This window comes from Dipodomys merriami, unplaced genomic scaffold (assembly GCF_024711535.1).
Source record: "Dipodomys merriami isolate MVZ:Mamm:240054 unplaced genomic scaffold, mDipMer1.0.p SCAF_12, whole genome shotgun sequence".
Taxonomy (NCBI): Eukaryota; Metazoa; Chordata; class Mammalia; order Rodentia; family Heteromyidae; genus Dipodomys; species Dipodomys merriami.
In genome coordinates this window covers 32,412,079-32,434,490 of record NW_027202493.1, presented here as the reverse complement: position 1 = coordinate 32,434,490, position 22,412 = coordinate 32,412,079, and the positions used below count along the sequence as shown (strand labels likewise).

General features: G+C 39.9%; 2 protein-coding genes across 13 annotated transcripts in view; one reads left to right on the top strand and one right to left on the bottom strand.

Annotated features, from left to right (window-relative positions):
* Positions 1-10,781, bottom strand: part of Nek1 (NIMA related kinase 1) — a 100,309-nt gene extending 89,528 nt beyond the window's left edge. For all 9 annotated transcript variants that reach the window (XM_070016493.1, XM_070016494.1, XM_070016497.1 and 6 more), the window contains exons 1-5: positions 10,654-10,781; positions 10,248-10,369; positions 3,830-3,978; positions 3,400-3,496; positions 265-362 (exon numbers count right to left, since the gene is read on the bottom strand). In XM_070016493.1, the coding sequence (XP_069872594.1) occupies positions 265-362; positions 3,400-3,496; positions 3,830-3,946 (312 nt within the window). In that variant the 5' untranslated portion in view covers positions 3,947-3,978; positions 10,248-10,369; positions 10,654-10,781. The remainder of the gene's footprint in view (positions 1-264; positions 363-3,399; positions 3,497-3,829; positions 3,979-10,247; positions 10,370-10,653) is intronic.
* Positions 10,782-16,539: 5,758 nt separating this feature from the next.
* The window catches only part of Clcn3 (chloride voltage-gated channel 3), a 67,278-nt gene continuing 61,405 nt past the window's right edge, over positions 16,540-22,412 (top strand). For 2 of the 4 annotated variants that reach the window (XM_070016491.1, XM_070016488.1), the window contains exon 1: positions 16,543-17,081. The gene's annotated coding sequence lies outside the window, so the exon portion shown is untranslated. Of the gene's footprint in view, positions 17,082-22,412 lie in introns of all 4 variants that reach the window. The other 2 variants (XM_070016487.1, XM_070016485.1) reach the window with 2 other exon arrangements.

The window sequence follows — 22,412 nt, the reverse complement described above, 5'->3', positions numbered from 1 at the left end:
TATACATAGCTATATGTATGTATAAAATATACACATAGAATATAACAATTACACAGGTAGTAATATATTATTACAGACTGGAAATGCACTAAAGAAGCTGACCAAAGGTTGCAGTGAGTTAGAAAGTGACCAATATACTGAATATGATACCAGATCGCTCTAGTATTTACAATTAAGATTTGTAGCCAGATAATATACATAATCAGACTTTTTAATTACTTCTTGATAATGTAGTAAAAATTAAGCTCCTACATGCTAACTTACCTGATCTTCTTGGAAAAAAAAGCCCTTCTGAGCATTTATTCGTTTGAACAGGTCTCCTCCTTCACAGTAATCCATTACTATGTAAAGAGAGCCATTTTCTACAAAATATAAACACTATATTATATTTCTTTGAAAGTATATCAAGTGCACAGCTTAATTAAAGGTACACTAAAAAGCAGCAGCTAGACAAATAAAAGCAGAAGTATACTCAAAGAATTGGAGCACAAAATCAAAGTATACTGGTAATATAGACTGTACAATGACCTAGGTTACAAGCAACTCCACCTCAACCAATTAAAGAAAAAGCTAAGCATGATGGCCTGTACCTGTTATCCCAGCTACTCAGGAAATATAAATAGGAGAACGTTATCAAATTCATTATTTAGTCAGTATTACCCTCATTCCCAAACTAGAGAATTACAAACCAATCTATTTAATGAACATAGATGCATAATTCTCAATTAAGTATTTTCAAACAATTCAACAAAACATTAAAGAGATCAAACACCATAAACAAGTCAAAGTTCAAGAATGAAATATGCAAGGATGGTTCAGTTTATTAAAGGATGAACTATGTACAATGGTTTAACCTATTAAATGTAAAACAGCACAGAAATAAATAATATCAAGGACAAAATTCATACAATCATCTTGATTAAAGCAGAAAAAGTCTTTGGCAAAATTCAACATCCTTTTATGATAAATGTTCTGAAGAAAAAGGCCAATTACTCAGCTAATCACAGGAGGACAACCAATCACTCCAGTGCAGAAGTAGATGTCCAAAGTCTCTGGAGTGGTACAAGGATGCCCCAGAACCTGGATTCTGGACATAATGTACATCATTTAGGTGTGGTTGGTTAGCTGACTACTTGGTGAACAGATTTACTTTAGTTTGGAGCAGCATTCCTCCCATAATTGTGTTTCTGAATCTTATGAGTTTAACAGCCAAAGTGTGTACCTTTGTGTTCCTCCCCTAAGAGTATCCTCCTTTGGTTTTACTGTGTGTGAATACCTAGAGTCCTGTATACTTTATCAGGTATTTTATTTTATTTTTTTTAATTTAATTTAATTTTATTTGTGAACATACTGTACAGAGGAGTTACAATTACATGGGCAGGATAATGCGTACATTTCTTACCAAGCATTGCAGCCTCCTCCTTTGTTTACCCTTCACATCCCTTCCCAGCCTCCCCCCTCCCCCCCAATCCCAATCCTTCTCCTTCCCCCCCTTCCCCTCCCCCCCCCCCCCCCCGCACCAACGTTGTAAAGCTCGTTTTGGACATGACAACTTGTACTTCTCATTGTTGCAACAGGTCCACCTGTATCCTTAAACAACTGGTTTTTCCCCATCTCCTCCACAAGTTATACTGACATCAAATATAGTGAAAGCAGGGGTTATACTGTGGGGGAGGGACATACAAAGCTACAAAGAGATAATCTTATAAATGCATTAGAAACACAGGCATGAAAGAAAAAAACATTAAAATACACATCTAAGGGTTCATTTTCCTGACATCACATTATCTGACCTTTTCCGCTTGACTCATACATATACTAGATATTACAAATAAGGGAAACCATGGGACCTATGTTTCTTTGGGCCTGGCTTACTTCACTTAATATAATTTTTTCCAAGTTTTTCCATTTCCTAACAAATGGGGCAATGTCATTCTTTCTGATGGAGGCATAGAATTCCATTGTGTATATATACCACATTTTCTTGATCCATTCATCTACTGAGGGGCATCTGGGTTGGTTCCATATCTTAGCTATGGTAAATAATGCTGCAATAAACATAGTTGTGCTGGTAGCTTCAGTGTGGTCTTGTTTGTAAATATTTGGGTAAATGCCCAAAAGTGGGATTGCTGGGTCATAGGGGAGTTCTATGTGAAGTCTTTTGAGGAACCTCCATACTGCTTTCCAAAGTGGTTGAACAAGTTTACATTCCCACCAACAATGAAGTAAGGTTCCTTTCTGTCCACATCCCCTCCAGCATCTGTTGTTGTTAGAGTTCTTGATTTTTGTTTATCAGGTATTTTAGATCTACCTTCTGGATATGTCTCTCTGAGCATGGCTTAACTCACTTCACATGATTTGTTCTAGGTCTATCCTTTTCCCTGAAAATGATGTAATAGTCTAATGACTGTGTAAAATTCCATTGTGTGTAGGACTCATTCATTTATTGAGCATCTGGGCTATTTCCATAACTTTGCTATTGGGAACAGTCACTCTGCCCACTCTTATTCAATAGTACAGGAATCACTAACCAGAGCAAAAAGGCAAGAGAAAGAAATTTATAAAAATTCAAAGGAAAGTATCCAAATAAAAGGAAGACATCAAATTATATCAAATAAAAAGAAGACATCAAATTATATAATTCTATGATATGATTCTATACTTTAAAGACCCTAAAGTTTGCACCAAAACCCTACTAGAAATAAACACTTGGCAATGTAGTAGCATATAAGATCAATATACAAAAATCAGTAGCTTTTCTATGCAATAAACAAGCTGAGTGAAAAATCAAAACAAGTCAGGAAAACAATTCCATCACAAAAAAATAAAATAAAACAAAAAATCTAGGTATAAGCTTAACCAAGGTGGTGAAAGACCTCTACAATGAAAATTATGTAAGCTTAAAGAAGATACCAGAAGACGGAAAGATCTCTCAAGTTCGTGGATTGGCTAAAACAATACATAAAAATGGCCATACTGCTGAAAGCAATCTACAGATTCAATGCAATGTGCATCAAAACCCCCCTATCAGTTTTCACAGAAAAAAAAATTCAAGTTCAATTTGCATGATAATACCTGCAGTGCTTTACTATTCCTAAACCAGAGATATAAAGCTCTTAAATACAGTTCTCTTTGCATTTTAATGAACAGCATTCATGACTGACAGGTTAAGTGGGTTTGTTTTTATCAGCAACAAAGGGTGGCAAGGATATAAAGGAGAAAGAAACCCTCATAAACTGTTAGTAGAATGTAACTAGTAAAACCACTAAGGATCGCAGTATGGAGGTTCAGCAATAATCTAAAAATGCATTCACAAAGTAATTCTTTACAAAGAAAATACCCCCAAATTACAAGTGGCTTAGGGCTTATCTTGAACTTGCTTGAGAATGTTAATCTGACCTTCAAATGATTCTCTGTACTGGACAATATTTGGGTGCTTCATGTTTGCCAACACTGCAACTTCCCTCCTTGATTCTTCCCTTTCTTTACTTGACATCTTGAACGGGAGGAAAAAAAGAATACAATGAATTTAACTGACAGAAAGTCCTAAGTCTATCATTAATAAAGTGATTAAATATTATGGTGGTTATATAGTTCAAATGACAAAAACTAGGAAGAAATTAAAAGTGATGACTCTATAAGCAAAAATATAATCTACATTCAAGAATAGTAGGTAGATCTTTCTAACTACAAAAAAACATATATATCAGAAAAGCTCTAAAAGAATATACACAGGGCATTATTATACATTGCTATAGTTTTTAGGGCTCTACCAAAGAGCTCTAATTGTGTATGAAACATTGTGTAATGAAACTATAAAGATACTTACTTTTGAGATGTTAATTTCCTTGATAACATACTGTCTGCCATCCTCTGCAGATTTAACAAGAACTGCTTTACCAAATGAACCTTCTCCAATCTTTTGTAGTCTCACATATTTCTCCATGTTTCTTTTTTTAAGGCATTTTTATACCTATGCTAGATATTAAAAAGTTAATCAAGGTAAGTCTCATAGCAATCAGGAAGTTTGATACAAATTCTAATTAAAAGGCACTGGGTTGATTCATACCTATAATTCTACTAGGATACTACTAACTACTCAAGAGACTGAGATCTAAGAATTGTCATTCAAAGTCAGCCTGGAAAGCTAAATCCAACAGACTCATATCTCAATTACCCAGCAAAAAGCTGAAAGTGAAGGTGTAGCTCATGTAGTAGAGTGCTTGCCTTGAGTGAAAAAAAAAAAAAACAAGAAACAAGAGTGAAGGTCCTGAATTCAAACCCCTACACCAGCACTATAAAGGATTTTAACATCTTTATTTAGAAGTTTAAACTATTTCAATTCTACACATGAAACATATTTATAGAGAAACCAAAACCAGTGACATTTCCATTCTATAAGAATGTTTTGGGAAAGAAACAGAAAGGTACAATGCCTATGTGCATCTGATTTTACAAAATAATATTTATCAACATGAACTCCAGGAAATGAAAACAAGAGGTTTTTTTCTTTTTTGTTGCTTTTCTTTCCTTTTTGTTCTGTTTGTTTATATGTCTTTGGTAGTGTAAGGGAAGACAGAGAAATGGAGGAACAAAAGGTGAACACAGGGAGCAATAGTACTCACTGCACACTATGTTGAAAATGAACTACACGACTTATGGGTGGGAATGGGAGGGGTGTCATTATCCAAAAAGAAATGTACTCATATACAAGACAAAGGGTACGGGGCATAACCAAAGGGAAAAAAAAGAAAGAACTGCAAACAGTAAAAAAGTCATTTCCATTTCTTGGAGTTTGTTTCAATAAGCATCATTTTATGTGGTCATATGCACATAGCTATTGAGCTATTGTGATTCTCTGCTAAGAATATCCTAGACATATTTTGTTATTACAAATGAGAGAAACCATTCAGCCTATGTTTCTTTGGCTTGCTTCACTTAGTTTTTTCCAAGTCTTTCCATTTCCTTACAAATGGGGCAATGTCATTCTTTTTGATGGAAGAACAGAATTCCATTATGTATATATGTGTGTGTGTTTGTGTGTGTGTGTGTGTGTGTGTGTGTGTGTGTGTGTGTGTGTGTATCACATTTTCTTGATCCATTCACCTACTGAGGGGTATCTGGGCTGGTTCCATATCTTAGCTATGCAATGAACATGGTTGTACTGTTAGCTTAAGTGTTGTCTTGTTTGTGGTCATTTGGGTAAATGCCTAGGAGTGGGATATCTGGGTTACAGGGGAGCTCTATGCTTTTTCATTTCTGTACCCTTTATCTTGTTTGTATAAGTTTGTACATAAGTTTATCTGATTTGCAGAAGGAAAGGGGAATCACAGAAACATAGGGAAAAAGGGTAAACCAATGTTACAGTGATATACATTAGACACTATGTTGGAAATAAACAATTTGGGGGAGAGAAGCTGGGACGGGGGGGCGGGGGGACAGGAGGAGAATATGAGGGAGGGTATAACACTGCTCAAAAAGAAATGTACTCATTACCTTACTTATGTAACTGTAACCCCTGGGTACATCACCTTTACAATTAAAATAAAAAGAAAGAAAATTAGCAGTGACTTTATAAGCATGTTTCATTGCAGAACTAGGAAAAAAATACCAAAAAAGTTTAGCTTCCAAAAAAAAAAAAAGTACTCTTGCTGGGTGCCAGTGGCTCATACCTGTAATCTTAGCTACCCAGGAAGCTCAGATCTGAGGACTGTGGTTTGAAGCCAGCTCAGGCAGTAAAGTCTATGAGACTATTATCTCCAATTGACCACCAGAAAACTAGAAGTGGTGCTGTGGCTCAAAGTGGTAGAGCGCCAGCCTTGAGTGAAAAAGCTGAAGGACAGCACCCAGGCCCCAAATTCAAGCACCAAAACAAAAAACAACAACAAAAACAACAAAAAGCAAGGAATGTACACTTTACCTGACTTATGTAACCATAACCCCTCTGTAGATTACCTTTATTATAACAATAAAATTTTTAAAGAATGTTTTAGAACAACAAATATTATATATGCTTATGTACATGCACAGAAGGACAAACTTTTCCCTACATGAATTAATTATTAACAGTATTTTATTGTCTCTGATAAGAATGCAAGCTTGTTAAAATGCTGCAAGTTACTGATGCTATTGCTTTGCTATTATAAAGCAACTTCAGGTAAAATGTCTGTACCTATATTTTAATGTACTTACTGCAAAAATTTCCTTAAGGGGCTGGGAAGGTGGCTCAGTGGTAGAGTGCTTGCCTTGCATGCCTGAGGCCCTGGGTTCAATTCCTAAGCACCATATAAGCAAAAAGAAAAAAGCCAGAAGTGGCGCTGTGGCTCAAGTGGTAGAGCACTAGCCTTGAGCTGAAGAGCTGAGGAACAGCGCCCAGGCCCAGAGTTCAAGCCCCACAGCCAACAAAACAAAAAACAAAAAACAAAAAACAAAAAAAATCCTTATGGTTTGTAAACACATTTATTTAGGTGTTGCTCATCAATTTATATTCTAATCTGCTCACAAATCTCCTTATTAACACTAGCTATTATTTATTAAAATCTGAGAGGTAATATAAGCCAATAAAGGGCATATGCCATTATATGTCTTTATGAGTCTCAGTATATTCACTTGTCAAATAAACATATACACCTACACAATCACTGGGAGAATTAGTTAAGTAATATATTAAGAACTGTCTGGCACGTCTGTAGCCCGTTTGTTATTTTAATCATTATGTTGGTTAAGAGATGGTGTTTCATTTTTATTTGTGTGGGGGAGGGGGTGGTAACTCAGGGCCTAAGTACCATTCTTTAGCTTTTTTCACTCAAGGCTAACACTCCACGACTTGAGTCACAGTTCCACTTCTATTTTTGTTGGTTAACTGGAGATAAGAACTTTATGGATTTTCCTGCCTATGCTGATGTTGAAACATGATCCTCAGATCTCAGCCTCCTCAGCAGCTCAGCTTTTGAATTTTTTCACTTACTATTGAAATAAAAAAACATCCACAGTAGTTAAGCATTTGTTAAACATGTCTTTTCTTTTAAACTATTCCCATATCTTTGCCTGGTTCTTACTAGCAGTCTTTGTTAACTTTCAAAATATCTTTATGCAATGAAGTACTTATCTGTCAACTAGACTTTTCTCCTTATATACTACATACCTTTCAATTTTATCTGAATGCAAATTGCATTTGAAACAAAGTAGCTACACTGGCCTTGAACTCAGGTTTCTCTACCTCAGCCTCCCAACTACTAAGATCTACAGGTGTGTGAACCATCATGCCTAGTTAGATGTGAACAAACTTATTTTATATGTTTTGCTTTTGGTATCACATACTCTTTTTTTTTGGTTGGTCGTGGGACTTGAACTCTGGGCTTGGGCGTTGTCCTTGCGCTCTTCAGCTCAAGGGGAGCGCTCTACCGCTTAAGCCACAGTGCCACTTCCGGTTTTCTAGTGGTTTATTGGAGGTAAGAGTCTCATGGACTTTCCTGCCCAGGCTGGCTTTGAACCCTGATCCTCAGAGCTCAGCCTCCTGAGTAGCTAGGATTACAGGCATGAGCCACCAGCGCCCCGCTCAACATACTCTTATTTATTTTGGTGGCACTCGAGTCTGAACTCAGGACTGTGTGCTTGCCAAGCAGACACTCTACACTTGATTCTGATCCCCAGACTTTTTTTTGCGTTAGTTGTTTTTCAGATAGGATATTGAAATTTCACCTAGAACTGGTCCCAGACTGTGATCCTCCTACTTATGCTTCCCACAAAAATGGGATTACAAATACACACCAACATACTGCCTTATTTGTTGAGGTTTTTGCTCTTTATTTTTTGAGATTTTGCTAACTTTTGCCTACAGTAGCCATGAACTGTACTTCTCTATATCTCTACCTCCTGAGTAGCTGGGATTACAGGGACAAACCACTTCCCCTGGGCACAATTACACATTTATAAACTGCACAGCTTTATAGTTCATCTTATTATAGACAATACTAAGCTTGGCTTATTTAATAAGATGTGGTCTTGTTAACATTTTGCCCAGGCTCGTCTCAAATTGGGATCCTATTATACCTGCATTCTAAGCAGCTGTGATTAAACCCAGCCACACTTTCACTGTTATACAACACTCCACCATACTTAAACTCTTATACCAACATAAATGATTAAGGTGATCCAAGACAGTGGCTACTTAAGGAGAAGCTAGAATACATTAGGTAGTGAAAGCTTAGAAAATGTGTATGCATATTGGTGTGTGTAAAAGAGAAAGAGACAGAGAGATAGAGACACAAGAGGAGGAGGAAGATTACTACTTTATTACAAAAGTAATAGACCAACCCATTCACAAGATCCCCCTTAACATGGATATATGTGAATTCACTATGTTAATCTGACTTTTCTGGGGCTTAATTTCTACATCTAAAAAGAGTAAAGATTTAAAATATAGCCAGGTGCCGGTAGCTTATGCCTGTAATCCTAGCTACTAAGGAGGCTGATATCTCAATATCATGGTTCAAAGCAGCCCAGGCAGGAAAGTCGGAGAGACTCCTATCTCCAATAAACCACCAGAAAGCCAGAAATGGTGATGTGGCTCTAGTGGTAGAGCTAGCCTTAAGCTGAAGAGCTGAGAAACAGTGCCTAGGTCTAGAGTTCAAGCCCCATGACCACCAGCAAGAACAACAGCAACAAACAGATTTAAATATAATTTGTCTTAAATTTCTTAACAGAAAACAAAGTAACCTAGATTAGAAACATCAGATCTAAGCCTTCTGAATAGTTAGGATTACAGAAAAAAATCCTTTAACAATTTCCCATTTCTAAATTCCTCACTGTGACATTTAAAGTTTTTCTATGGCACCAAGCAACTTTTCAAACATGATAACTATGCTCCAAAAATAGTATCTCAGCCTCTAGTGAAATTAGATTTTTCAGATTGTTTTTTCTAAGAATTTCTTTGAAGTCACAAGCAATGTTAGACAAAACAAAAGACCAGGACCAAATATGAAAAATGACATTATATGAAAGAAAACTTGCATCCTCATCAATCTGGAAGACAGGCATTAAGCCTTTTTTTCAGATTTGACAGAATGATCTGAAGAGAAATAGTAAAAAGATGTCAACAGATGTTAAGCAGTCTTTTGCTACAATCTGCCTCTACAATCTAGACAGTTCTCCCAAAACAGTACCAACTCAAACTATAGAAAGTGGTTTAATCTACCTCCTCAAAGAAAACCTCTTATTTCTCATTGCTTAGAAAAAGTAGAAAATGAAAGCAGGCCCCTAACAGACTTTTTCAAAATATGTGCTTTTCTGTAATATGTGATTTTCTATTCAGATATAGACTTTCTATTTGTGAAAAGGTATCATGTTCATGATGTAGACTAGAAGGGAGGAGATAAGATAATAAAAATTATTTGGAACACAACACTAATGTATTGTTAACATGAGCTCGAAAGAACTCCACTGCTCAAGTTCTCTAACCTTTACCAAGTTTCTAACAGACTCTTACTGTGCAGAAACCAGTTTCTTCACAAAATAGGCTCCTTACTTTTCATCTAGGACAAAGGTGGTTTTATATTAACTAGAGCGGTAGATCCTCTACCGTCAGACAAATCTAGCCTAGAAAGAACTTCTTTTCTTTCACATTTGGCTTCCCTTCACCATCCCTACAATACTCTCACATTATAATAAGAAGCCATTATTATCATAAGTTAGCTAGAAGTTTTAAACCTTCATAAACATTTCTGATGTAATTTACCAAGACAATTGAAAATATTTCTACCTCTTGGAGTGGATTCTGCATGAGAGAATAAAAACAGGCACATATTTAAAAGTTAAAGGGGTTGAGTGTATAGAGAATTTGCCTACCTGGGTTCAATTTCCAGAAGCACAACTTTTATAGTACAACTTCTAACATATGAAAACTGCATCAAATCATTGAAAGAGACGTAAGATTGTAGGATTTCTAGTTAATTGCCGTCCACTTTGTCTACCCATCAAATATATGCAGGTCATATAAGATCAAAGATAGTAATACAAGTAACTGAAATGACAGTTTAGCCTATTCCTTTAATTGCACTGCCGTTCTAGTTTTTAAAATAATGAATAAAGGTTTCTTTGAAACGCACAGTTTCCTAGAAAAGTAGTATTTTGATGAGAGGAAGGTGTTTTTACCTGTGAACACTGAAAGTGAGAAAGCATGCAATGTCTACACGAGCCAAGGGTCGGTACTCTGCGGGTCACCGCTTTCCGCGCCGAGTGCAACTCACCTCAATGACACAGGACTTTAGGAGGAATAACGGTGATGCTCAACGACCACCGGTCCAGAGCTGTCAGTCTTCCCACGGGACTTAAGGCAGAGGCTTCTCCGTGCATTTAAGAACATGCCATCCTGAAAGAGAAACCAAGGCAGTCTAACCTAACTGCAGCGTCGGCGGGGCGCTGGGGCTCTCGCACACCTGCAGCCTCAGGCTTGACCCCGTTCCACCTGATGCAATGCCCAAGAACTACGCTCACAGGACCCGGACGCAGCGAACGAGCTGGCTCCGACGCCCCTAGACACGGAGGGAGGGCGGCCGGGGGGGGGCGCCCCCGTTACCCCGTTACCACGCCGAGGTCGTTGCTAGTGGCCTCAGCAAGGCGGGGCACCGGCAGCATTTGGGACCGGGAAGATACCTGACTGCACGCCCCAAAGCCTCGCAAGGGGCTCTAGATGCCGAGGTGTGAGGACAACCGCACAGGACCGCAAGGGAGAGACTGCACACCCGAGCGCCCCCAAGCCCGAGAACTAGTGCAGAAGAAGGGGGAGCGGCCGACGCGTCGGCGGCGCTAGCATGTGACGTCAGCGCGCGGGAGCCGGCGCGTAGCCGGAGGGGCGGGGCGTATCTGCGGGCGGGGCGATGCTAGGGGGCAGGGTATAGAGCTAGGGGCGGAGCGTATCCACTGGCGACGCGTGGCAGGGCGTTGCTGGGGGCGGGACATAGCTCTGGGGCGGGGCGTAGCCGCAGACTAGGTAGAGCATTGCAAGGGCGGGGGCGTGCCCCTGCGAAGGGGCGGGGTCGGAAAGGGGCGTGGCCTTGACGGGTTGCGGGCGGACCAGAGGGTGGGGTTCGTGGGAAACTGAACCTGGCCTTGCAACTGTGAGTTGTAAACTAGCAAGGGAAAGAATGTCCTAGAAGACTAAAAAGGAAGCTGAGGAGTGTGAAGCCGGGGGCGGGGAAGGCAGAAATGAGGGAGAGATTTCACTCCTGGAAACCGATTCTGAATAAAGCTTGTTTCCTCCCCTAAACGACATAGAAAAAGACTTGTCTTGGTTTTTGTTTCGGACGGGAGTGCTCACGGCTCATCAAAGGATGTCCCTCCCCACAGTTAAAAAAGGAACTTTGTGTCAGAGCCGGTGGCTCCCACCTGTAATCCCAGGTACTCAGGTGGCTGAGATCTGAAGATCATGGTTCCAAGCCAGCTGGGCCAGGAAACTCTGTGAGACTTCTGTCTCCACTTGAGCACCCAAAAGCTGGAAGTGGAGGTGTGGCTCAAGTGGTAGAGCCAGCGTTGAGCAGAAAACTTAAGGGACAGCGCCCAGGCCCTGAATTCAATCCTTAGTACTGGCACACATAAAATAATTTTGCTTAAAAGGAATTCTTTTTCAATATATTTGAGATGATTAAAACAGGGAAGTATTAAGTTTTGACTTTTTAAAAAATAATAGGGTTTTCTATAGCTTTACATTTACTATGTATATAAATTACCTGTGTATTGAAAGCCTCAGCAGTGTATAATAGTCTAAGTACCTTATCCTTCATTGAAAGATTCCAGAAGATACTTGAGGACAGATTCTTCTGAAATTAAATCTATTAGGTGTGGGGGCTAGGGCCAGTGCAAGGGGAGTAAAAGAATTCACCAAGAGGCAGCGTGTCAAGCAGGGAAGCAATGGTTTATTTACTTTCCAAGCGAGGAAAACACACTATGGGCAGTGCTGGCCCCGAGAGTGGGCTGGGCTGGCGTTTCTAAGCATTGAAGATTGAGAAGGTGGTTTCCTTTTGCAGTTCTAGTTCAGCTAGCTGTTCCAGGAAGCTTCTCAGGTGGCTAGTTTCTCAATGTGTTTTGTTTTGCCAAGGTGGTTTATCAGCTTGTACAATCTTTTCCAGGAATATGTTGTCAAACAGGATACAGGTAGAGTTCTACTTCAACTCAGAAGAGTTGCTGCAAAACAAAGCCAAAAAGCCTTTCTGCCATCCAGAATAGAGTCCATTGCACAACATTGTAGGAGGACTTACAAAATCTAGTATCATCATCCTGAGTATTCCTACTGAGTAACATAGAAACCTACTAGACTGTTTTACTTAAGAGTAATGTCAAGATAGTGGAGGCCAAACCTGAAGCTATAGGATAGTGACTTGAATTGCTTTCTTAGTACTGTTGACTTGTAAAGTAGCCACAATGGAAGGACTACAGACTTTGCCAGAGACCTCAGAGGTCAAATGTTTTAGATGTTTACTTCAAGGAAACCCACCTCTTTCTTTCCCCTCTGCTCTCTCATGTAACACTGGAGACAACTTCTCTGGGTTCTGACAGCCTTAGATTTCAAGGTGCTGCTAAAGAATATTTCATTCCTTTCATGGAAGTTGGAAGCTTTACAGCTTCCTGGCCAGAAGATGGCACTGTAAATCACTGTAGCTAGCACACTGGAGAAAATGCAATTCCAATGCAGTACAAGTGACTTTATAATCCTTTTTAAATTTCTAGCAGAACCTCTTGTGTTCCCTCCCACTCCCAATTAGGAATTTTGGTATCTGAATGCAGGAAGAAAGATAAAACAAGTTAGAAAATAATAAATTACAAAGACGGCTGGGGTAGAACTATGTATTTTCCTTTTCTGAAGTTTTTGTGTAAGTGATCATTAGCAGACCTTGAATTTTATGTGTTTGGGGAAACAATCTCAACATAGAGCAATCTTTTGTGAAGAAAAGTGTTCCTTAAAATGCAGATATTTTAGTCATGTAATTTTCAAATTCAAGAAGAAAAAAGTCAGTGTCTTTCATTTTAGTGTTCCAAATCATTACATTCCAGGCAGGAATTTTTTAGTTTGAAACTACATTATTGAAAGTTTGCCTTAACTGTTGGTAGTTTGAATTATTAATTGCCTATATGTATCTAGAATGTAGAAGACAGATGAATTTCTTGGATCTATTTGATAGTCTAGCTCAATATGCAGAGATAAAACATTACCTAGTTTGTTCCTAAATTACTGTATTTCTGGATTTAGTCACATTTAAGGGCTCATGTTTGAAAAGGGGTGATCATTTTGATAAATAATAAAAGGAAATATTGAGCCTTTAGTTTGGCAGAATGTGAGAAAGTGGTTACTTCATAAGATCTGTTTAAATTATTCCAAAGTGTATCTAGTTTCCCAAGGCTGGGCAGGATTTTGTGAGAGAAAGAGAGAGGGGGGAGGGAGGGAAGGGAGGGAAAAAGGGGGAGGGAGAGGGAGAGAGGGAGAGAGAGAGGGAGACAGGGAGAGAGAGAGGATATCACTTGAAACTGGAAATTTTAATGCTCTTAGGTTCAGGGGTAGAAAACGGCTCACAGGACATAGAGAAAGCCTGAAAAATCATTTTGTACATCATGGGACAGACACATATGATGTTTGTATGCTTCTTGTTCATTGCTCGACTGTCTAGCAGTATTAATAATTTTGTGTGGCCTGAGAATGATGTTATAGATATCCAAATGGTCCTTGGCAGAAAAAATGGTCAGGAAAAGGTCAGTTTCACCTACTTCCCTGATGCTGATTGTATCCCAGGAAGGAATTTTAGAGGGTACAATGACAATATTTTCTTTTTCTTTTCTTCTTTTTGGTGCCAGTCCTGGAGCTTGAACTCAAGATGTAGGCACTGTCCCTGAGCTTCTTTTTGCTCAAGCCTTGCACTCTACCACTTGAACCACACTGCTACTTCCAGCCTTTTCTGTTTATGTGGTACTGAGGAATCAAACCCGGGGCTTCATGCATGATAGGCAAGCACTCTACCACTAAGCCACATTCCCAGCCCCTACTATTTTCTTAAAAAAAAAAAAAAAAACTCTATGTTTCCCAGGTTGGCCTCCTACTCTTGAGCCCAATTAATTCTCTATCTTCACCTGCAGAGTAACTGTGACTAAAGCCTGTGACTAATAAACTTAATCTCTTCCCAATGTAAGCTCTTTTTCTGAAGCAAGGTCACAATTGCATGAAGAAGATCTATATAGTCTTGTTTGTTTCTCCAATTTTCTGTGGAACTTAAAAAAAGGTCTTAGATTGTTATGGGAATTAATCCCATCTTCCTCACTCCCATGACTGTATGGTATTGAGGTAGACCCCAGAGTCTTAAACATGATATGCAAATGCTCTACTACTGAGTTGTGCCTCTCCCAAATCTCCTAGTGGACCTGCTAAAAGAAAAAAGGTGCATCCTATTCACTGGTCATGTGCACCATTTATTTATTTGTTTTTTTATTTGTTTGGTGTCAGCCCAGCTACCAGAAGGCTTAAGAAATGTGGTATCGAAGTGGCGCTGTAGCTCAAGTGGTAGAGCGCTAGCATTGAGCTGAAGAGCTGAGGGACAGCGCCCAGGCCCAGAGTTCAAGCCCCACAACCGACCAAAAAAAAAAAATTAAAAAAAAAAGAAATGTGGTATCTTAGGCCTGTTTGAAATAAGCTTGTTCCAGTGTGAGTTAATCTTTTTTCCCCTTTCCTGGAGATCTTACGGATTGTTGATTGGTAGGTATAGGAGCATTAAAGCTAATCTAAATATTGGTAGAGGTTTGTGTGTGTGTGTGTGTGTGTGTGTGTGTGTGTGTGTGTGTGGGTGGGTGGGTGGGTGGGTGGGTGGGTGGTGGAGCTTGAACTCCGGGCCTGGGTGTTGTCCCTGAGCTCTTTTTGCTAAAGGTTAGCACTCTACCACTTGGATCCACAATGCCATCTCTGGTTTTCTAGTGGCTAATTGGAGATAAGAGTCTCACTTTCCTGCCTGGGCTGTGTTTGAACCTCGATCCTCAGATCTGAGCGTCCTGAGTAGCTAGGATTACAAGCATGAGCCACCAGCACCTGGCTTGGTAAGGGTTTTATTATTATTATGGAAGTTTCTTTCCAAAATTAGTTACAAGTCTGCAGTGAGAAGACATAAAAATGTCTACAAATCTCTTATGAAAATAACTTAGTTCAGAAAAGGTTTTGCTTGGTTTTCCATATTTTTTAAAAAAAAGTATTCTAAGAAATTTGCCTAAGAGTGTTTCGAGCAAATGAAAATTGTGCTTTGACACGATCATGGTCTCTCAAATTCTTCCTTGATGAAAGTAGTGCAAGTGACCATAAGCAGCTTGACTGAGCTGCAAGCGACCCTTTACCATCGTGGCACTTTACCAGCCTTGAAGCCCAGGTATGGAGAATATGCAATTCTACCTTACAAGAAAACAAAGAATAAGACTGGATAAAACGGATACATGTTCAATACAGACCCATAAATACATAAAAACCTAAGATACAAATTCAGTAAAGTATACACATGTGGAGATAGAAAGTCTGGAAAGATTTTTTGTTAAAGGCAGTTAATATTCAGAAACACCGTTTATATTTGAAACATGATAGATATACATGAAACACTCAACACGCGCGGGTCTCAATTCTGCCATGCAGTGTTGGCACTCATACCGATCCCACAAGTCCTGCCCACCAGGCCTTTAAGCCATACCTTTGGCCACTGCCTCTTAACCTCACCCTTCACTTCCAAGTAGGAATAGAGCTTTTTAAAAAATCTTTTTTAAACGATCATATTAAGTAGTTGTGCAAAGCGGTTTCAATTCAACTTGTCAGTGTCTGAGTACAACTCTTTGGAAGACAGGGATTAGGCTTACTGAATTCTGTGATCAAGATAAGAACCTGCAAATGCAAACGAAGATAATTCGGATCATGTTTTTTTTTTCCCCCTCCACAAGACTTTTGCATTTCCATGCATTCTCTTTCAAAGTGCATTTTGGCTAAAACTAGGCTCTCCGTTTTCCTGCCTGGGAACGCGAAGCACGTAATGGGAGACTATGGTTTGGACCGGGTGACGTCATTGCAGAACCTGCCCACGACCTGCAGGCAGGGCAGCATTGGGCGCCGGTCTAACTCAATTCGAAGCTTCACACGTCTTTCGATCGAAGTTCTAGAACGAATGCGCTGGCTGACCGCTGCTCCGGGAGGCTGGGATCCGCCGCAGGAGGGGAATGGGGGCGACCAGATGATGGCTGGGGACGCCCGGTGGCCTGGGAGCGTCCCCTTTCGGGCCTGCCCCCTCCTGCCCTTCCGAGAGGTCGCCGACGGGGCAAACAGGAGTGCGTGAGTGACGTGAGCTGAGCGCCCGGCCCGGGCTTCACACCCAGTGCCCGCCCCTCGGCACCTGCCAGTCCGTTTGCTCCGCCCCCTCATACATCTGAGCCCGCCCACTGCTTTCACGCTGCCCAATCGGCGCCGACGTGGGCTCGGAGAGTGGTCCATAGGAAGGTGCGCCGGGGCAGCCGGATGCTGAGCGGCCGTTCACGTCAACGCGGTGACGTCACGCGCCGACGCTGGGGACGTACCTGTCGGGCTTCGGGCTCCTGCAGCTTCTTTTTTTCCCTTCCCGTGGGTTAAGGGCCGGTCGGGGTCTGGAACCCTCGGAGTCCCCGTTCGCCCTGGGCCCGGAGTGTGGCTGGATGATGAGGAAGGAGAGTGCAGGTGGCTTGAAAACCGTTCTCCTTTCCTCCGGAGTTGGAGCATGGATTCCATTCTAGTCTTGTGAGGGGGAAGTGAGGTTGGAGGTTTCTAGTTTGAATTTGGGGACCGAAGCAAGGTGGACTCTGGGGCCCTTCCACGCCCGGGTTTGCCGGAGGACACAACAGACAGACAGACAGACAGACAGAGGTGCCAGCCTGCAGAGGGACTTCTGCAGCGCCTCCAGGCTCCCTTTGAGAAGTCGCCACGGTGTGCAGCTCTCTCCAGGCGGAGCTCCCGGGGCTCAGCTGCGGCGCCAGCCTCGAAGCAGATGCAGAATCCAAAGGCAGCGCAGACACCAGCCGGCGATTCTGCTATGCCTCTGAGCTGCCAGGTGAGTGGAATGGGAGAGGTTAAGGGTGTCGTGTTCACCGCCCCGGGGCCGACCGTGCTGTGGAACTCAGCCCGGCGATGCGAACCTCCTCCTACCTGCTTTCACCTTGTCACCCACTCCGAAATGGAAACCAAGTAAAAGATGAACCTTGCACTCGGAGAGTGGGATTTTACTTTAAATGTGCCCACATTGCAAAAAAAAAAAAAATACGTCATTTTTTTTTCCTCTGAGGTTTAAATTCGTAGGTGCATTCCAACTTTTTTTTTTGTATTTATATTTGTGCTTTGATGCGAAATTGGTTAGACCAAGAACTACTTTAGAACCTTAGGAGTTAACTTTCATAGAGCGTGCTGTGTGTTGTCTAACCTTTTTAAAATTAGAGCGTAGGAAAGTATGTGTGTTAGAGACTGAGATTTATTTCCTTTGGAATTGTTTTTAAATGAGAGCTGAATCAGTATGCCCTTTGATACACACACACACACACACACACACACACACACACACACACACTTGTAAAATTGAAAGTTTAGTTTTGTAAACTTTTTTTTGAGTCATGCAGTTCAGTTCCTGGAGAATCATTGTGGTTGATATAGCTCGAGAGATGTTCTTCCTTTCATCCATAGAGTTAATTTAGAAGATTTTTTTCATCAAGTCAGGATTGAAACAAATTGTTAATTCTACATGTCTTTGTATGTTACATTTATTTTGTTCAAGAGTGCATTTAACATCACAGGTGCTTTGCGATTGATGGTTTTCATGTTGTGTAGTGTGACTTAGAAACAATGTGTGTGACCTATAGATACTTTCTCAAGTTGAAAAGTTTGGATAGCTGCTGCTTTAAAAAGGACAACTACTCCTGGCACACAATCTATCACAGATTGCATTCCATTCCCATTACTTTCTCTCCCTTGTCTACTTCAAAGACTGATAGCATGAAGGAGCAAGTTATTTTAAGAAGTCATTATAAATATATAGTACTTATATCTTTACTTAGGAACTCTTAACATGTGTGGGTAATCATATGGCCTGGTTTTGGACATGCATAATGCAGTTCAGGAGAACAGATTTGTTGAGGGTAGGGATTTATGTTATAAATTGGCAATTGTCCAGGTCATGTTGGTGATAGACTTTCCATTTCCTGACCACTCAGGAAGCCAGATTTGATCTCTGTGGTGGGTTATATATCAAAGAAGTATCCTGTGGGGGTTGGCTGCTATCCCTGGTTTGTAGAACCTCCAGCTTAGTTTGTAGTGAGATTTGTCAGCAGGCATCTCAAATGTATAATATGATATATAATATTACGTGTTTCATAGCTTGCAGGTTATCTCAATATTCAACCCAACAAAATACTTAACAGATACTTAACTATTCTCATTTAGCAGATATGGAAGGAAACCAAAGCACTGAGAAACGAGTTAACTTGTTCCAGGTCCCATGACAGTGTCACAACTAATCTCAAGATACCATTTTGTAGTTAATGCTCTCAAATGTGCTGTATAGTAGTAGTTTATATTGGTATAGTAGTACTTTATGCTGGTAGTTTATACCAGCTGAAATTTTGTAGAGAAAGCATTAGAGACATAGCATTTAACTACAAGAACTCTTGAAAATAGTTTTTCTTTTAAGTAGTCTTTTAAGTCTGTACTATTTGTTTTTTTTTTGTAAGTGTATTCACATTGTGGCTAGCATAGGGTTCCTTTTGATTTTTAAAGATATCTCTAATTAAATATAAAATGAAGGATGACCCCCAACTGCCTTACTTCCATTGAGGAAATCTAGAGCTTTGTAATGGAGCCAAGTAAATATAGTTCTTACGGAAATAATTTCAGTCTTTGAAAGTCTTGAAAACTATTTTGTTTTCAAAGACTCAGTCTTCCATAGCATCTTTTTTTTAAATTGGATTGTTTTATCATCCTTGTTATAATTTCAGCCTTATATTTGTGGATTTTTTCTTTGCCCCTTAAAGTCATTTAGTATTTAATTCTGAGTTGTGTTTTTCTTTATTTTTAATTGACAAATAATGATTATGTGTATATACTTAGGGAGTACAAAGTGATGCCATGATGAACGTACACATGTAGATAAAGTAAATGAAGCTAGCATGTATCTCTCTGAGTTGTGTTTTTCTTTATTTTTTTAATTGGCAAATAACGATTATGTGTATATACTTAGGAAGTACAAAGTGAAGTTATGATAAACGTACACATGTAGATAAAGTAAATGATGCTAGCATGTGTCTCTTTCTTTTTTCTTCTTCCTCCCACCCCCACACTGTGAGGCTTGAACTCAGGGCTCTTGGGTTTAAGGCTAGCATTCTACCCACTTGAGCCACAGTGCCACTTCTGGTTTTCTTGTAGTTATTTGGACATAAGAGTCACATGGATGTTCCTGCCCCTGCTGGCTTTGAACCATAATCTCAACTTCCTGAGTAGCTGGGATTATAGGCATGAGCCACTGGTGCCCAGCTTGCTTATTAGTTTTGAGCATTGTAATACATTAGTTGATGACCAACATTTATTCCTTCAGTGTAACAGAACCTTTGAATGCTTTGGTCAATACCCTCTCACCTTTTCCCTGGTAACTACCATTCTATTCTCTCCTTCTGAGTTTCACTCTTTTAATTATCATGTATAAGTGAGATCATGCATTATTTGTTTTCTGTGTCTATCTTATTCACACTTAGGTTGTTCTCATATCTTGGCTGTATGGACTATAGCTCATAAAACATTTTGAAATTTTAAGAAGTTTTCTTCAGAGAATGAATTTCTGTAGTAGGTTATTCTTCTGTTGTTCTTTGAAGAAGAATAAATGACCCAATTTGGATATACACATGCCTAAAATAAATAGTAAAAATAGTATGTCAGTTACTCTTACTTTTGGGAGAGATCAATTGATTATTGTTGTTGTATGGCATAAGTTCTTTCTGCTTGAATAAACCTGAAAATTTAGTTAGTAAACAGACCTTTCTTGCATCTGATCTTGCTCTTTCCATCTGCCCCTTTTCCTTTTTGGAAGTTTTATTGTTTATGTCTTTTACTATAATACATACTTCATGGAAGTAGGTGAACTTTCATAACATGCTTAGGAATTTTATTTGCTTGGACACAGAAAATAGGGTTTTTTTATTTTTCATGTCTATATTACAAAATGTTACCTGCTTTTCTGATAGAAATCAATGACCAATAGGTAATGAATATTTCTGTGTTTACCACAAGTGCAGTAGATGATACATCACCACATCTGAAGAAAGAAAACTAATCCTGTGAAGCAGTTTAAAATCAGGATTTTAAACATTTAAACTTTTTTTTTTTGGCAACTAAAAAGTAGCTTTTATTTCCTTTTTTGGAGTTCATTTCATAGAATATTATTTTTTTATTTTTATTTTATTTTTTTATTGTGAAAATACTGTACAGAGGGGAACATTTAAACTTTCATAGGATTAGTTACATTAATTTTGAGCATTATAAGACTTGATTTATTTATTTATTTATTTATTTATTTATTTATTTATTCTTTGGGTCCGGTTGTGGGGCCTGAACTCTGGGTCTGGGTGCTGTCCCTCAGCTCTTCAGCTCAAGGCTAGTGCTCTACCACTTAAGCCACAGCACCACTTCCGGCTTTTTTCTTTTTGCTTATGTGGTGCTGAGGAATCAAACCCAGGGCCTCATTCATGCAAGGCAAGCGCTCTACCACTGAGCCACCTTCCCAACCCCAGCCCATCTTTTTTTTTTTGGGGGGGGGGTCCGGTCGTGGGGTCTGAACTCTGGGCTTGGGCACTGCCCCTCAGCTCTTCAGCTCAAGGCTAGCGCTCTACCACTTGAGCCACAGCGCCACTTCCGGCTTTTTTCTTTTTGCTTATGTGGTGCTGAGGAATCGAACCCAGGGCCTCAGGCATGCAAGGTAAGCGCTCTACCACTGAGCCACCTTCCTAGCCCATAAAACTTGTTTCAAACTGAATACTGCTCGGTGCTGATATAATCCTAAAACCACATGTAATTGCTGTTGTCTAGTAGTGACCTAAAATTTTAAAGTCTGAATTTTCCTAAAAAGACTGAGTATTAGACTCTCTCTGAATTATTCTAGTTATCAAACTAAATTTCCTCACAAATTTATACAAATTTTCTTCTTCTTGTGCCTGTCCTGGGGCTTGAACTCAGAGCCTGGGTACCAAGCTTTTGTCCTCAAGGCTTGTACTCTACTGCTTGAGCCACAGCTCTACTTCCAGCTTTTTAGTGGTTAACTAGAGAGAAGAGTCTAACAGACTTTCCTGCCTGAGCTGACTTTGAACCATGATCTGCAGATCTCAGCCTCCTGTAGGAGGATTACAGGCATGAGCTATCCATGCCTGCCTACATATGGTTTTATTGTGCTGTTTTTGTATATAAATACTGTCTTCAGTGCCTCATGAGTTTGATACATCTCACATTAGTATTTAAAATGTTCCAGATGTGTACATTCCTTACACAATTGCTATTTTACTCTTCTGTTGCCTTTACCCAAAAAATTGGTGGCATTCTTTTTTTTTGGGGGGGGGGGGTCTGTTCGTGGGCCTGAACTCTGGGCCTGGGCACTGTCCTTCAGCTCTTCAGCTCAACGCTAGTGCTATACCACTTGAGCCACAGCACCACTTCCAGCTTTTTATTTTTTCTGCTTATATGGTGCTGAGGAATCGAACCCAGGGCCTCATGCATGCAAGGCAAGCACTCTACCACTGAGCCATCTTCCTAGCCCTGGTGGCATTCTTTTGCTCAGCCTTCTTCGACCTGCATTTAATCTAGTTCTTTTATGGTTAGGCTGTGGGTTCTTCATTTAGTTTTCTCTTTCTCCATGTTTACATGGGTTTTGGCTTTTTGCATTCAGCCAGCATTCCTTTGAAATACAGTACATGGACTGTTAGCAGGTGTTTCATGGGGCGGAAGAGTCATTCTATGATCGAATAAACATTTAATAAATTTTGCTGAAGAATTTGTTTACTGCAGGTTTTCTTATGCTGTTAGCTGTTAGGATTCTAAGTAAGAGTATGATAGATTGCTCATGCTTGTTCACCATGGAACCTTTTTATAGATTACCCTTCTGTGAACATTGTCGTCACCTCCCAATGTTTTTATTGTCTCTGCTCTATACCTTGACTCGTGCCATTAATTTTGTTTCAGGTATTTTCTCCCATCTCTGCTCCATTAAAAAAAAAAAATGCAGTTTTCCTTTTAAGGACTCACATGCCTTTTGCAAAGAAAGCTTCTCATCATCAATCCCAGTGAGCTCTGTTCTTTTCCCGGAGTTTTCATAGCAGTCTTTGCATCTTCTGTGACGTCTATCAAGTACTGTTTCCTA